Source organism: Jaculus jaculus, chromosome 9 (genome assembly GCF_020740685.1).
Source record: "Jaculus jaculus isolate mJacJac1 chromosome 9, mJacJac1.mat.Y.cur, whole genome shotgun sequence".
Classification (NCBI taxonomy): Eukaryota; Metazoa; Chordata; class Mammalia; order Rodentia; family Dipodidae; genus Jaculus; species Jaculus jaculus.
Window position 1 is genome coordinate 106,187,737 of NC_059110.1, and position 17,667 is coordinate 106,205,403.

Sequence of the window (17,667 nt, forward strand, 5' to 3'; positions counted from 1 at the left end):
AGAGATTTATTTTCTTGTAGTTCTGAATGCTTGGAAGTCTAAGATCAAGGCACTGGCTGTGTTTTAGTTATCTAATGAAGGCTGTTCTTTGCTTCCAAGATGATAACACCTCTCTTCCCTCCCTCCCTTCTTCCCTCCCCCTCTCTGTCCCCTTTCCCCATCCCTTTAGTTGCCATGTGTTTTAAAATTCCTTTGTTTATTTTCTTTTTGATGTTTATGCATATATATAATATATTTTGATAATAATCAACCCTCTATGACTTTCTCTTGTCCCCTTCCTGGTGATTTCCTTCTTTCCAACTAGTCTGACTTCTAATTTGATTTTTTTTTTCAGTAACCCACTATTTAATTAGGGTTGCTTGTATGAACATGAGTTGGGGGTTATTTAGTGGAAATGGACAACTTACCAGTAGCTACAGCATTAAATAAAGTATCTCCCCCACCCCCAGCAACCATTAGCATCCATTAACTCTATGATATAGTTCTCTGCCCTGTGGCCTTCCATTCCCATTCTGCAGTCTGATTTGTTCTGGAGTGTGCCCTCAGTATCATAATTCTGGGGATCTCTTCACTGTGGTTTCCTGTACCCCATATCATTGTTTTTTGATATGCACCTTGATTTCTGCAAAGGTTATTCTTCCTAGGTTTCTGGGCAAAGGGTATATGAGCAGTACTTTTTGAGAACTGAGAAACTGAACATGACAGATGTGATAAGGTTTATAGACATGCTTGGTTGTTCAGCAGTGTGGCTTGATGGAGAATTATAGATTGGAAACATTTTCTTTGTATTCTGGAGATACTCTTTCATTGTCATGCAGCATTCAGTTTGGTTGATTTGGTATTTTACAACAGGGTCTTGCTATGTAGTCCAGGCTAGCCTCAAACTCACAATCCTCCTGCCTTAGCCTCCTGAGTGTAGAACTTACAGGAATGATACCATGCCCAGCTCTTCTTCACCTTCCTCCTCCTTTCAATTTTTTTAACCTTATTTTATTCTTTTTAATATTTATTTGAGAGATAGGAGGGAGGAAGGGAGAGAGAGAAATGTGCATGCCAGGGCCTCTAGCCACTGCAAGCACACACCAGATGCATGTACCATCTTCTGCAACTGATTTATGTGGGTACTGGGGAATTGAGTCTGGGACCTTAGGATTCCCAGGCAAGCACCTTAACTGCTAAGCCATCTCTCCAGCCCAATTTAATTTAATTTAATTATTATTTATAATACTGATGGTTGAATCTGAAGCCTTGCACCTGCTAAGGTAGGGTCTCATGTAGCCCTGGCTGTCCTTGAGACTAGCATTGAACTGATCTTTCTGCGTTCACTGAGCTATACTTGTCTCCCTTTTAAAATTTTTCTTTTTCTTTTCCTTTTCTGATATAGCTTTCCATTCTTTATATTTTATTGCTTTATTTTTTTCAGATAGAGTCTTAGTAAGTTGGCCAGGCTGGCCTTAAAGTCCTTCTCTACCGAGGGAGGCCTTAAACATGCAATTCTTCTGCCTTAGCCTCCCTGGTAGCTTGTATTTAAGTCTGCACTGCCAGGACCTGTTTTACCTTGCCACCCCTGCTTTCACCACCTCCTTCACACACTTTTTGTTTCGTTTATCTGAGAGTAACCGAGGCTGCTCTAGAACTTGCAGTGCAGCCCAGGCTGGCCTTAAACCCCAGATTTCCAAGTGCTGGGGTTGTAGGCAGGTACTACCACTTCTAACTTTTCCTTCTTTAAAATTTATTGCTTAGGGGCTAAGGAGGTGGCTCAGTGGTTAAATGTGCTTTTTGAAAAACCTATTGTCTTGGGTTCAGTTTCCCATTATGCAAATAAAGCCAGATGCAAAGTGGTACAGGCCTCGTGTGTCCCAATGCACCTAAGACAGTGGAAGGTGGAACTAGGAAAATCCAGAGTTTGGTGGTCTGGCAGTTCATTTGCAGCAGCAGCAGACCCTGTCTCAAAAAAAATTTGCACAGATGCCACCTCCCCATGTGCACCATGGCAGGTGTGTCCCCACAGACAGACAGACAGCTGAAAGATAAGTTCCCTCCCTCCCTCCCTCCCTCCCTTCCTCCTTCCCTCCCCCCCCTCTTTCTCTTTCTTTTCAAGGTAGGGTTTCACTATACCCAGGCTGACCTGGAATTTATAGTCTTAAAATGGCTTCAGGCTCATGGTATTTCTCTTACCTCTGCCTCCTGAGTGCTGGGATTAAAGGTGTGTACCACCATGCCCAGGTGATAGATAAATTTTAAAACTTTATTGCTTGGTGTGTGGGGGGGTCTTCTTTTGTATTCATGAACTACATACATCTTTTCATCTTCTCTCAATGCTGAGCAGTTTTCGAATTTTTTTTTTTTTTTTGGTTTTTCGAGGTAGGGTCTCTCTCTGGTCCAGGCTGACCTGGAATTAACTCTGTAGTCTCAGGGTGGCCTTGAACTCACGGTGATCCTCCTACCTCTGCCTCCCAAGTGCTGGGATTAAAGGCGTGCGCCACCACGCCCGGCACGATTTTTACTTATTATGTTTCTTCCTCTCATTCTTAACTACCTGGGAGGTAGATACTGAACATCCTGGACTGACACATAGCTTGTTTTTTCCCCTTTTATCTATTTATTTTTCTTGTTCTAATTTCTTTCTCTTTTTCTTTGTAGTTTTTGGAGGTTAGGTCTTACTCTGGCTCAGGCTGACCTGAAATTCACCATGTAGTCTCAGGGTGGCTTCGACCTCATGGTGATCCTCCTACCCCTGCCTCGCGAGTACTGGGATTAAAGGTGTGCACCACCACGCCCAGCTCCTGGTTCCTTTTTAAACTATTGATTTTTTTTTTTTCTAATTTTCCTTCGTTTTTTCTTGGGTATTTGCTTTTTATGCCCTCTTGGTTATCTCTTAGGAATACAACATTTTATTCTGAAAAAGGGTCTTTTTTTTCTTTGTGGAGGAAAGGTTGTTGTTTTCCATGTTGTTAGTGCCATTGCGTACATTGTTTTAGGTTTTAGTATTTCTACATCTCCTTTAGTTTGGGCTCTCTTCTTCTTCGTCGTCGTCGTCTTCTTCTTCTTCTTCTTCTTCTTCTTCTTCTTCTCCTTCTCCTTCTCCTTCTCCTTCTCCTTCTCCTTCTCCTTCTCCTTCTCCTTCTCCTTCTCCTTCTCCTTCTCCTTCTTCTTCCTCCTTCCTCTTCCTCCTTCCTCTTCCTCCTTCCTCTTCCTCCTTCCTCTTCCTCCTTCCTCTTCCTCTTCCTCCTTCCTCTTCCTCCTTCCTCTTCCTCCTTCCTCTTCCTCCTTCCTCTTCCTCTTCCTCCTTCCTCTTCCTCCTTCCTCTTCCTCCTTCCTCTTCCTCCTTCCTCTTCCTCCTTCCTCTTCCTCCTTCCTCTTCCTTCTTCCTCCTTCCTCCTCCTTCCTCCTCCTTCCTCCTCCTTCCTCCTCCTCCCTCCTCCTTCTTCCTTCTTCTTCTTTTTCTTCTTCTTCTTCTTAAGTTGAACTGATTCTTTGGTTTCCTTCCTATACAACATTTAAACTTGACTTTCAGAAGCAAAACAGAGTGACAGAGTGGAGGGGAATGCTGTTTGGAAACTTTTTTTTTTCTTAGCTAATAACTGTTGTATTTTATTCATAATTTTTTTAAAAAATACCATATATATATATGTATATATATATATATATATATATATGAATGACTGATTTCATTTGTCTCTTAATAATGACTTAAGTCATTTTAACTGTCTGCCACTATAAAAATACTATCTTAGCCAGGTGTGGTGGTGCATGCCTATAATTTTAGCAACTTCAAGGCCAGTCTAGTCTCCTTCATGAGTTCCTGGTCAGCCTGGACCACATAGTGAGATCCTGCCTCAAATTAAATAATTACTCTAACCATCTTTTACATATAAAATTTCCCTCTTGTGGTAAGGTTTTTGTAGGACTTTTTAAGGATCCATAGTGTTCAAGTGTCCTTAAGAGGAAAATATAGCCATGTTTGTTTATGCCAGATAGTATAGGACATGTCAGAAACAAAACTTTGTTTTTGGTTTGACTCCTTTCTCTTTAATGTATTTGTTGAATGATGTTGGCAACTTTCTTATGTACTTTAGTTCCCTTATATTTGGGATAATAGTAGGACATGCTTTGTTGGAGTAGTAAATGGGTATCTAGACCAACGCTTGGAACACAGCTGAGTAGCTGCCATTATTTGTATTTGCTCACAACAGAAGCATGCTATGATTTTCTTTACCAATTTTCTCTATGGAGTTTCATATGAAAGCCTTTTAGAAAAAAAATTCAAAGGGGAAAGTTTGGCGGGGGGGGGGATATTTTTGATAATTTTTGATAATCATGGAAAATGTTAATAAAATTTGTGAAAAGAAAACAAAATTATTATTTTTTTTTTTTGCCTCTGGAGGTAGGGTCTCAGCCCAGGCTAATGAGAATTCTCTATGTAGTCTCAGGCTGGCTTCAAGCTCACTACAATCCTCCTACCTCTGCCTCCCAAGTGCTGGGGTTAAAGGTGTGGGCTACCACGCTCAGCTTAGAAATTTTAAATTAATATTTTGTGGTAAACATAAATTATAAGTAATTTTGTTTAACCCTTTATTTTAAAAGTATTCTCAAAAAGTCTTTGTAATTTGTTGATTTGGCTTTGTTGTTTTTGTTGCATAGCACTCCCACCAAGGGCATAGAGAACAAAGCTTTTGATCGCAATACTGAATCTCTCTTTGAAGAACTGTCTTCAGCTGGCTCAGGCCTCATTGGAGATGTGGATGAAGGAGCAGATTTACTAGGTATGCTAGCTCCTCTAGAGAAGTATCACCTATTTAAAAATAGATCTATTAATGGTTTAATTGAAAATTCCTTTAAAATGTCCCCAACTGCTTAATGGTACAAGATTTCACTTTGAGGAATTACTAAGAACATACTGTTTAAGATGATGAAAGTTTGTAATGAAACCATTTTCATGTGTGGATATAACTAAAAGTGAATTTGCATTTAAGTTTATATTTTGAGTTCATATAACACCATTTTTTTGAACTGCTATATTTTGAAAATAGGTGGTTACGCATAAGGAACACAATGGTAGGGTCTGTGTATGTGGATATATGATGGGCAGTAAGTTTCTTGCTTCAATAAACTTTATTGCATCCTGTTGACCTTAATTAATCAATTATAAGCCACTTAAATTTTATTTATTTATGCGCATGGGCATGCACATGTATTTGCCCACACCAGGGCCTCTTGCCACTGCAAATGAATGCTCATTGGAATTTATGTGTATGACTGGGTAATTGAATTCTGGCAGGCAGGGTTTTCAAGCAGATATCCTTTAACCTCTGAGCCATCTCTCCAGACTCCTCACTTGACATTTTTTGAGCTTACATGGAGTGTTTTATTTTGCCTCTGTGGGAGATAAAGTCATTTTAAAGTTTGTGTTGGGCTGAAGTATAGCTCAATTCTTAGCCTTTCCAAGTTCCCTAAAAGTATTTCTGTCATTGAATACATAGTTAAAAGAATACTACATTCAGTTCTTTCACTATTAATTTTCCTGGTGACCCTACCAAATTACTTAACCTTTCTGGCCCTTAGTTTCTTTGTGTGTAAATGAAGGAACTGGACTGTAGTTTAGGGATCTGGCAGACTTGTTCAAGGGGAAAGTCCAGATGGCCTCCTTTGTTTGTCAATTAAGTTTGATTGAACACAGCCCTCCTCCTATTTGTTTACCTAGTGTCTATAATTGCATTTGCCCAACAAGGACGAAGTTGAGTAGTTTGCAGCAGAGATCAACCATATGGCCTACACCAGCCTAAAATAATTGCCATCTGGCCCTTGAAAGTTTACTAACTCCTCTAGGCAATATCTAAAGTTTTTTTCAGCAAAAATTAACCGATTCTGGCTTTCTTGTCATTTAAGACCATGTGGAAGTTGAAAACCATACAGAATTAGAAAGCTATGCCATTGGAATAGATACTAAGCTATAAAAAATGCTTCTTTTCTATAATTAAAATACAGACTGTACTGTTCTCAAGGTGCTGCTTGCCAAACTTGTGCATAATGTTATAGGGAGTGACATTGCTTGATATAATTTACATTAAATTTATTTTTAGATTTTTTGTATATATGTGTACTGTGCATATTGTGTATACATGGAGGCTAGAGGTCAACATTAGGTGTCTTCATCAGTCCCTCACCACCTTATCTTTTGAGAACAAGGTCTTTAAACCTAGAGCTTACACATTCCGTTGTACTGGCTGGCCAGCAAGCCCTAGTGATCTGCCAGTCTTTACCTCCCCAACCCTGCAATTGCAGGCATGTGCTACCACACCTGGCGTTTCACATGAGTACTGAGGATCTGAACTCAGGTCCTTGTGCTTGTATGGAAGCACTTTGCTCACTGAGCCATCTCCCAGCCTTATGTTAAATTTATGATTACCAGTTATTCATTTGACATTGTGAAGTGTGTTTTTATTTTAAATAGATAGGCAGAGTGGCATATGCCTGTAATCCCAACCCTCAAAGAGGCTGGGACAGATAGATCATGAAAGGCCAGTATGGGCTGCATTGTGAGATACTGATTCAAAAGGAGATGACTGAGTTGATGCAAGCATGAGGACCTGAGTTCATATTTCCAGGACATGCATTAATAGCTAGGCTCAACAGGAGGATCCTTAGGACTCGCTGGCTAGCTAGGCAAGCCGAATCAATGAGCTCCCAGGTTCAGTGAAAGACCTTGTCTAAAAAAAGAGGTGTGTGTGTGGGGGGGGAGGGTTAGGGGAGATTACTTACTGGTAAAAGCCTGCTGGCCTAGATTTAATTTTCCCAGCACCCACGTAAAGTCAGATGCAAATTGGCACATCCATTTGGCATTCATTTGCAGTGGCAAGAGACCCTGGCAACTTCCCCCTCCCCCCACGTACACAAACATTGTTTTCTTTTTTTTACACGAGATTGAGAGAGAGAGAGAGAGAGAGAGAGGGAGAGAATATGAATGTGTTGGCACACCAGGGCCTCCAGCCACTGCAGTCAAATTCCACATGAATGCACCACATTTTGTGCATGCATGACCTTGCACATGTATGGCCTTGTGTGTCTAGCTTATGTGGGATCTGGGGAGTCTAACATGGGTTCTTAGGCTTCACAGGCAAGCACCTTAACCACTAAGCCATCTCGTCAACACAAATGTATGCATGTATGCATGTATGTATGTATGTATGTATGTATATTTTTTGTTTGTTTGTTTATCGAGATAGGGTCTCACTGTAGGTCAGGCTGACCTGGAATTCACTATGTATTCTCAGTGTGGCCTCAAACTCCCTGTGATCCTCCTACCGCTACCTCCCAAGTGCTGTGATTAAAGGTGTGCACCGCCGCACCCAGTTCCAAATAATTTTTTAAAAATTTTTTAAAAGTTGGAGAACGTTTGAGGAAGGCAAAGACACCTGACATTGACCTCTGAACGCTACATGCAATTCTACACACATGCACATGTACCTGCATACCCAGGAAGGCATATGCACACATATCACATACACACAAAACCCAAAATACTCCTTCCTGCTACATACAAGTTCTGTGTAAAGGTAAATCTAGTAAGAGAGATTTAATAATTGTATCAATTGAATTATTCCTAGTAAAAATATACTACCATTAATTAAAGTCTTAAGTAGGGGCTGGGGATATGGCATAGCAGTTAAAACACTTGCCTACAAAACCTACCAGCGGGGTTCGATTCCCCAGCACCTATGCAAAACCAGATGCACAAAGTGGTGCATGCTCCTGGAGTTGATTTGTAGTAGCAGGAGGCCCTGATGTGCCCATTCTCGCCCTCCTTCCCTCCATCCACCCCCCCCCCCACCATCTTCTTTCTCCTAGCAAATAAATGAAAAGAATATATTGTGTACATGTATTAAATTGTCAATAAAAGTTTAAAAATTAGGAAAAATGAATTTTCTCAAGGGAGCCTCAAAAAGATTAATTCTTGAGAAATATTTGTGTTATATTTAAATTTATACCCTAGTTTTCAATACATACATTTTTTTAATTGATTGGCTCAGGAAGCTGACTTCTGGTATACATGAGGGGCAGATAAAAAACAAGTTAGGAAGAATTTTAAATGTAAAAAATTTATATTCAAGCCAGGCGTGGTGGCATACTCCTTTAATCTTGTGTGTACGTGTGTGTGTTCACATACACACATATATAGGGCTGGAGAAATGGCTTAGCAGTTAAGGCACTTGTCAGCAAAGCCAAAGGACCTAGGTTCAGTTCCCCAGGATTCATGTAAGGCAGATGCACAAGGTGGTGCATGCATCTGGAGTTTGTTTGCAGTGGCTGGAGACACTGGTGCACCCATTCTCTATCTACCTCTCTCTCTCTCTCTCTCTCTTTCAAATAACTAAATAATAATCTTCAGGGCTGAGTAGGTGGCTCAGCAGTCAAAGCACTTGTCTATGAAGTCTACCTGTGATCCTTTCCAACACCAGAAGGGCAAAGTGGCTTATGTTCTGTGACCTCAATTGGCCTATGACAATGGGGGTGGAGAATCCAAGCTTGAGGGCTAGCTAGTCTGCCATTTGTTTGCAATAGCCAAAAACTCTGTCTCAAAGAAGTTAGAGAGCCCTGCCACTTTGAGGTTGTCCTCTGAAATCCACATGCACATCCATACATACACACACACAAATAAATAATTGTGTGTGTATTTGGGTTTATACACAGTAAAATTTACTGTTTTTTTGTGTATGATTCCTTGAATTTTGATAAATGTATAGAGAGTTATGTAACCACCACCAGAATAAAACAAGCACATTCAACCACTAAACCATCTCCCTATCTCCACTAGCAAATCAAAATACCTCACCTACCAATATGTCCTTCCTGTTGTCCTTTCTATTTATCCGAGTTAAGTACTTTTGATATGATATGTACACTCTATTACCTTATATCCCAGTAGTAATTTAATTTTTGAGATTGATGATCCCATATCTTTTCCCTATATTTAGAAATAATTATGGTCGCCGGGCGTGGTTGCACTTGCCTTTAATCCCAGCACTTGGGAGGCAGAGGTAGGAGGATCGCTGTGAGTTCAAGGCCAGCCTGAGACTACAGAGTGAATTCCAGGTCAGCCTGGGCTAGAGTGAGACCCAAAAAGAAAAGAAGAAAAATTCTGGTCTTAGCTAAATATTTTCTGATGGGCAAAATTAAGTATAACATATAGATTAAAGCAAATCTTTTGGTTTCCTTTCCATGGTGATTATAAAAGACTACCTTAAGTTACTCTTTCCTACCAAGAAAATGTTGGTGTATTTATCTCTAGAAAAATGCAGGTTACAATGTTTTAATATACTAAAGTTCCATGGCATACACGAATACTTTTAGTCAAAGATAGTAAATGAGGGCTGGGATGTAGCTCACCTGTAAAGTAGAGTGACTGCCTAGTGTACACAAACCCCTGGGCTCCATCCCTAGTACCACATAAACAAGTATTGTGGCACAAACCTATAATCCCAGCACTCAAGAGGTGGATTCAAGGCTATTCTTGGCTACATAGCAAATGAGACTCTGTCTCAAAAAAAGAAAAGAAATGCCAAGGAATTGTTTATGTCCTTTGGCTTTTGTGCAGTTCAGGAATTACAACTGAAGGTAATATTATTCACTCTGGGGTTAATAGTTTTACCAACAAAATTGTTCCCAGTTTAATCTTGGGTCAATAAATATATATGTAGTCAGTTGCTGTTTTAAAAAACTCTTTGCTTGTTTCAGGACTGAATTTCTTTTAGTCATTGTACATAGACTCAGTACTTAGATTACTTTTTTCTGATTTAAAAAATTTTTATTGATAACTTCCATACATACAAATAATATGCCATGATCATAATCCCTTCCCACCACCCTCCCTTTTTCCCCTCCTGAATCCCCCTCCACTGAATCCCTTCTTTCCATCTAGTCTGTCTTCTATTTTGATGCTAGAGGAGCTCAGTTACTCATATACTTTTGACCGAAGACCAATCCTCCTCTATTCGGAAGATCATCCTTTGTCACGGAGCACGCAGCTTCGGGAGGGACACACATGGAGCCATGAGGGAGGAAGGGGACACCCGCCTAGCCAGCCAGACCAGCCAAATCAACGCTGGCGATCAGTGGGGTGACAGATGTTGCAGGCAGATCACCCTCACATTCTATCCTGTTTTTGATTGGTATCTCATGACTTTATTTTCAGTGACTCAGCACTCCCTATGGCTACATTGTAGAGCTTGGGAGTCCTACATGTATATATCTAGCTCTTGATACATATTTTTACTTATTCTGTTTTAAAATATTTTATTTATTTATTTGCAAGCATATAGATACAGAGGGGGGGGGGGAGGGAGGGAGGGAGGGAGAAAATGGGTGCACCAGGGCCTTCAGCCACTGCAAACGAACTCCAGATGTGTGCGCCCCCTTGTGCACCTGGCTTACGTGGGTCCTGGGGAATCAAACCTGGGTCCTTTGACTTTGCAGGCAAGAGTCTTAACCGCTAAGCCATCTCTCCAGCCCTCCTTATTGTTATGTATTTTCAACTTCACTATCTTTACTAGCTTCTTCCCATTGTCATTTGAACACGTTCATGTCTTTCCTTTTGAGATAAATTCTCATTCTGTGGCCCTTCTGGGCTTGAAATTCATGGCATTCTTCCTGCCTTAGCCTTCTGAATGCTGGGATTACGGGCATGCATCACCACACTCAACTTCAGGATTTTTCTTTTTGAAAGTAAACATTCTGCCCTTCTCTGACCCTGGAAAGTCAATCTACTGTCTGCTATTCACTCTCCTCCCATTTCTTGTCACTTTTGTGTTATAATATTGATGAGGTATCGTCTTGTCTGCTAGTCACTGTTCTAGATACTGGAATATAGCAGAGAAGAAAACAGACTTGTTGAAGGTGATTTTAATTTTATAGGCAAGGATTTCTCAGTTCTGACTTCATGTCCTACTGCCACCCAGCATTGTCCTCCTCCCATCCTACCTCAGCCTCCTGAGTACTGGGATTAAAGGCATGTGCCACCATGGCCAGCAGTCCCCATGCTCATTGTGCATAAATAGCTTTCTTGTTTCTACCTACAGGGGCTGCTTTTCAGTTATTTTGTATGGCTTCTCAAAAACAGTTGTCTTTCAAACTATCCTTGCTGAGTTTTTGTACTGTCATACTTGGCCCATCTTGGGCCTCTCAGTCTTCCCTCACAGCCAGTCTCCGGGGTTATTTTTCTCTCTCCTAAATATTTCTATATATTTATCTTGTTTCTGCTTAAGTAACATGATCTCCAGAAATTCTGCCCTGATCTCCTAATTAAAGCTTAGTTAATTGTCTTTGTACTGTATTCCCATGGCAGTGAATTCTCTTATGCCACTCTTTATACTTTACTTTTTTTCATGTGCATCTCCCTGGATGGACAATAAGTTCACTGTGGCCAGCACAACTGTGCCTTTTTTCCTCACTGTTGTATTTTAGCACATAACATACCAATTGAGTGAATGGGATTGTGAAATAGTCCTGACAGTAACCTCTTAAGTTTGTGATTTTTTATCTTTTGAGATTAAAAATCCTTATAAAATAATTTTTAAGAGAGCAGTGCACCTTTGGAAGAATGTTTATGACTAGATAAAATGGTGTGTACATTGTCAAGAGGTTACAGGTAATTCTGAAACTTCTGTGAACCTAGTCAAAATCCAAAGGAAACTTAAGCAGTTTAAAAACTACCAGGCATAGTTGTTTTTGTTTTGTTTGCTTGGGCTTGGTTTGAGTTGATAAAGTTTGCAAGTATATTAGACCTAAGTTCATGCATTAAGTCTTTAATAGAGATGAAGATGGAAGAGAGATGAGGTCACCTAAAGTTGTATTTTTCTTATACTTCCTGAGTGAGTTTGTTACTGATATATTTCAATGTGAAAATTTTGAATTATTATGCATATACACTAGATTTGAAGAGAATTTTTCAATGAATGTAGATAAGTTTAATGTGAGCTATAGAAATTTCTGAATGTTTCTCACTAAGTACATATATCAGGATTTTTTTCTTTTTCTAATGTTTATACTTTACTGTATTTAGTTAATAGTTTCTCTGTGTTGGCTCAGTTTCTTTGTCGCATTTCTCATTTTAAAACAGATGGGTGTAGTTCTTGCTTTCTGAAAACAGTCTAATTGAGTTTCTCATTCATTTTCTCTTGGGCTGCTTACCCAGGGGAATATTCTGGTGTGTATGCTTTTAAGTACTTCATATTACTGCTTTCTAAGCTAGGTGTTCTTGGCTGCTGCTCTTGTGTAGTGTTTTCACATCATTTTTTTTAAATTTCTGCTCAATTCTGTTTTTTTGCTCTGCATATATTTTTAGCTGTTTTGCTTTTCTAAATGTTTGAGAGTTTATAATATATAGTTATTATATGGAACTTTTTAGCAAATCTAAACTATGTTTCTTCTGTCTATAGCTTTGTTGGAAGTTAACACTAGTGTTTAGAGCAAATATCTTGTCATCATTTTGGATTTTTAATTTGAAACTTTTAATTCCAACCTCTAGTTTGTGGTGAATACATAGATGGTTGAAGATGCTATTTGTGATTTTTTAGAGCATTTAAAAATTATAATACAGACAAAAAGGAGTCTAAATGTCAGCATTCTTAGACTTGTTTTGCTTAATTTTAAAAATCATTTGGAATATTAGCTTTATTTTAAAGGACATGTTAGCTCCTTTGCCTTTATAGTCTTCTTTAGAAATATTTTCTTTTTATTTCTTGGAATTATAAATATAACTTCTCCCAAATAGCTTATAATTCTTGGGAATGAGTGAGTGATGGATTTGTTTTGGTTGGGGTATGGGATATTTTTTCTTTCTCTTTTTCTTCAGTGTTCTGTAATGAGCTACTTTAAGTCTTCATTGTCTTATGGGGAGCATATTAAATAACTTCATTCTCCCTAAAACCTACTAGGTAAGATCTTATATTGAATGCCCTATATGCCTATCTTAATAGTACTTGTAAAATATTGAACACAATATATAGTATGACAACTGAACAGTATTGTTTCATATGTGCTACTTCATAGGAAACTTTGTATTATTGGAGTTTTCTATGTAGTTATATATAATTTTATTGGGAGAAAAAAATGATGAAATTCTTTTTAAGTATATCAGAGAACATCCTTAGGAGTGAAGAATATCTGTATTCTGCCTTTTGCACATCATTCATTGAATCATAACATTGTGAGTCCTGATGTTTTTCATATCATATGTAGAACTTTATAGATTAATAATCTGTTTTCATGTTGTTTCTTACATAAAACATTTCTTGTTCTTTGTTTTTGCTTTACATGGAATGCATGGGCTTTAAGACCATAATTTCTTTGGTAAGGTTTCATCTGCCTTGGGATTCTGTTTTCAGCCTTATTTCTGTTTCTCTATTAATAAGACCTAACTTTTAGGCAGAAGCCTACAATAACAGTTGTGATTTAAAAACAATTTCTGATCCCTGTTAGTACTATTCATTCTACTCCACCAAATAATGCTGTTTATTAGAATATTTGGCAAGGAAAAAGTCATAGTCCTTCTGAAATATTGCTTATGAGAAACTAAATATAGACTGTCAGATCTAATAAGAAACTGGTCAGCAGGAGCTGAACATAGTGGCTTGCATCTAATACCAGCTTCTGGGAAGGCTGAGGTATGAGGATCACTAGAGTACAGCAGTTTGAGGCCAGTATGAGTAATATAGAAAGAGCCTATCTCAAATACACAAGCAACAACTACAAATAGAATTGGCCAACAAAACCTCTAGCTTTGGTCTATAATGAATAATTATTTATAATTTTATTATCCATTCAAGTAAATATTTCAAGTGAAGACAAAATAAGATTAAAGCACATATAAATTTATGGCCATAGCTTATAATTTTTGATGAATTTATTTTCAAGATCTTTATTATTTTTCTTTTAACAGGAATGGGTCGTGAAGTTGAAAATCTTATACTAGAGAATACGCAATTGTTGGAAACCAAGTAAGTATAAAAATTTACCAAGATATAAAAAATAATGAATTTTCTTTTTGCCGAAGCAGTGAGTTTATTAATTTATCACAGCTCCCATGCTGTGCCCTGCCCCATTTAATTCTCTTCTCTGCATGTGATTTACACATGTAGAAATAGGTAATGAGACTTATTATGCTGATACCATAAGTTGTATTGCTTTTGTTTTTTGAAATGTAGAGTTTTTCATTCCCTTTTTATTTCATAGGTATTCATACCTTTCTCTTTAGATATTTCCTGCACCTTTTTTCCCTCTTAAGATTTATCTTTTACTTCTTTTCTTTGGAGTTTCTCACATTTCTGTGCAGTTTTTAAAAATATTTTTATTTATGTATTTGAGAGAGAGAGAGACAGAGAAAGGGCAGGTGAGAGAATGGGCTCTCCAGAGCCTCGAGCCACTGCAAATGAACTCTAGATGCATGTGGCACTTTGTGTATATGGTTTATGTGGGTCCTGGGGAATCTTTGAACCTGGGTCTTTTGGCTTTACAGGCAAGCACCTTAACTGCTAAGCTACCTCTCCAGCCCTGTGCAAATGTTTTAATTCATACCCACCCACTTTCCTAAAGTTCTCCTTTATAGTTGTACTTCTTGGGTGTTAGGATATTGTTAGTGGAACCATGTTCCTTGTTAGTAGAGAAGACTTGGTCCTCTTGTTGATTTGCTGTGTCAAAAAATGTTTGGAAAAACTACATATGTATGTATGTATGTATTTTTTTTTTTTGTGTGTGTGTGTGTGTGTGTGTATAAATATATATATATACACACATACATACATACATATGTATATATACATACACACACACACACACACACACACACACACACATCATATCCACTGTAACCAAAGGTACTAGATCTTAGACTTGATCTTTAAGTTTCAGCCCAGTTTAAGCTCTTTTCTCATTCATTACTTTAGGTAACTTGCATTGGTTGGGAAGTATGTTTCAAAATTTAGTAGTAAGCTTAGAAAGCTATTTTTATTTTTTTAATTTAATTTTATTTTTTTTCAAGGTAGTTTCTTGCTCTAGTCCAGGCTGACCTGGAATTCTCTATGTAGCCTTATGGTGGCCTCAAACTCACAGCAATTCTCTTACCTCTGCCTCCCAATTGCTGGGATTAAAGTCATGCACCACCATACCTGGTAGAAAGCTATTTTTAAAACATTTTTATTTTTATTCATTCATTTACTTATTTATTTGAGGGGAGAGAGAGAATATGGATGTTCCAGGGCACGTAAATGGACTCCAGATGTATGTGCCAACATGTGCATCTGGCTTACTTGTGTTCTGGTGAGTCAAACATAGGTCTTTAGGCTTTGCAGGCAAGTGCCTTAACTGCTAAGTCATCTCTCCAGCCCCCAAAAGCTATTTAAAAAATTTTTAAATTTAATCTTTTTTAATTATGACTTTTTTTGATGGTCTGTCTTATTTTAGCCATTATTTGCTTGTTAAGTGTGAAGAATGAGAACTTAAAATACTTCTTAGTGTTCTTTTGCCCAGTTTATAAAAACATGTGTTATAATGTATTGAAGTATTCTGTTGTTCAGGGCTGTGACTTGACAGTTACTTTAGTGTACAAAGGGATTGCTGACAGATGGAAAGGATATTTATTTGTAATGATGCACTCAATGTGTGTTTCTTAGAAATGCTTTGAATGTAGTGAAGAATGATTTAATAGCAAAAGTGGATGAGCTAACCTGTGAGAAGGACGTGCTGCAGGGGGAGCTGGAGGCTGTGAAGCTAGCCAAACTGAAGCTAGAGGAAAAGAACAAAGAGCTGGAGGAGGAGCTCAGGAAGTAAGTTCCAGCCACCTGGGGAAACCGGACTCCACAGGGGCACAAAGGTTTAGAAGTCCCTATCTGCCTGTGATTAGACCTCTCTGTTTACCAGCTGTTCTCAAGGTAGTATTGTTCTTACCTGTTTATCTTGATGTGAAAAATTACAGGTGCTCAGACATCTTTAATAAGGAAAATAAAACTCATTACTTTCCTTCACCTAAATTTTGTTGTTATTTTTGTTTTTTATAGGTAGGGTCTCACTCTATCTAGCCCAGGCTGACATAGAATTCTCTCTGTATTCTCAGGCTGGTCTCGAACTCACGGCTATCCTTCTACCTCTGCCTGCCGAGTGCTGGGATTAAAGGCATGCGCCACCATGCCTGGCCATCACCTAGATTTTAATTAATTTTTAAAAATTTTTTTGTTTTCTTTGAGGTAAGGTCTCCCTGTAGCCCAGGCTGGCCTCAAACTCAGAGCTGTCCTTCTACCTCTGCATCCTGAGTGCTGGGATTAAAGGCATGTGCCGGCTAATTTATTTTTAATTGTTTTTGTTTTGAGACAGGGTGTTATGCAGTCTAGGCCATCCTCAAACTGTACCAAAGGATGGCCTTGACCTCTTGATGTTTCTGCTTTAGCTTCCCAAGAAGCTGAGATTATGGGGCCTACAGCATCTTGTTGTACCTGTTGGGTTTGTTTTTATTGTTTTAAAACAGTATCTTATGTAGCCCAGGCTGGCCTCAAATTCACTGTGTAGCTAAAGATGCCCTTGAACTTCTGGTCCTTCTGTCTTCACCTTCCAAGTTCTGCAATAATAGACATGAGCTACTTTACTTTGCCCAGCTCAGCCTGTTATTTTCCACATTGAAGGCAGCTAACTGCTACTCTTTTGGCAAAAGAAAACATTCTTTAACTGGTACTTAAATTGTTCACCTATTTTTTTTCTCTATTTGAAGAATGGATTAATTCAAATAACATGCATGTTTTTTCCCACTAGAGCTCGTGCAGAAGCTGAGGATGCAAGGCAAAAAGCAAAAGATGATGATGATGTAAGTTCACATGTTAGGTAGGAATTGTTTCTTACCATGCTTTAATAATTTAGGGAAATCTTGCTAAATTTTTTTTGGTTATAGCATCATTAATTTAATGGATCATTAATATGATAATGGATCATTAATATGATAGCTCATGCTTCCCTGTATTTCCATATGTTAACCTTTGTAGCTATATGGTATGCACTCAAAACCTCTGTGGCCTAATGCTCGGAAAACGGGTTTGCATGTTTTCCTGATTTTTCTGAGATTGGGTCTCATTATGTAGCCCAAACTGGCCCTGAACTTGAAATTATCCTGCCTCAATTCCCAGAGTACTGGGATTACATGTGCTACCATACCTGGATTGTTTGCATATTTATTTGTTTTGAGGCAAGCCCAACAGACTGGCCCTCTTTTATGAGAGAGAGAGAGAAAGAGAACATGCATACCAGGGCCTCTAGCCACTATAATCAAACTCCAGATGTGTGTGTGACCTTGTGCATGCGTCACCTTGTTGTTTGCATATTTAAGTTCAAGGTCCTGAGGACCAACTGGGACATTGGGGTCATTTGATATTGCTGTGTCTTGTTCCTTCTCTTCCCTTTCCCTCTCCCAGCCTTGTTCGGACTACACAAGTAAGTGCTGTATCACTGAGCTACATCCCTAGCCCTCAGTTCTGGTTTTTTTTCTCAATTTTTATTAACATTTTCCATGATTATAAAATGTATCCCATGGTAATACACTCTTAGCCCTCAGTTTTTTGATTTAGAAATATGAAAGTTTGGTAATAGAAATTATTAAGATTTAAGAGGAAAAGATGAAATCTACAATTTTTG

At 38.5% G+C, this 17,667-nt stretch overlaps 1 protein-coding gene across 16 annotated transcripts in view; it reads left to right on the plus strand.

Moving 5' to 3' along the window:
• Positions 1–17,667, plus strand: part of Spag9 (sperm associated antigen 9) — a 177,056-nt gene that overhangs the window by 110,771 nt on the left and 48,618 nt on the right. For 8 of the 16 annotated variants that reach the window (XM_045159333.1, XM_045159326.1, XM_045159330.1 and 5 more), the window contains 6 exons: positions 4,645–4,766; positions 12,191–12,202; positions 13,333–13,347; positions 13,937–13,994; positions 15,666–15,818; positions 16,795–16,846. In XM_045159333.1, the coding sequence (XP_045015268.1) occupies positions 4,645–4,766; positions 12,191–12,202; positions 13,333–13,347; positions 13,937–13,994; positions 15,666–15,818; positions 16,795–16,846 (412 nt within the window). The remainder of the gene's footprint in view (positions 1–4,644; positions 4,767–12,190; positions 12,203–13,332; positions 13,348–13,936; positions 13,995–15,665; positions 15,819–16,794; positions 16,847–17,667) is intronic. The other 8 variants (XM_045159329.1, XM_045159334.1, XM_045159331.1 and 5 more) reach the window with 2 other exon arrangements.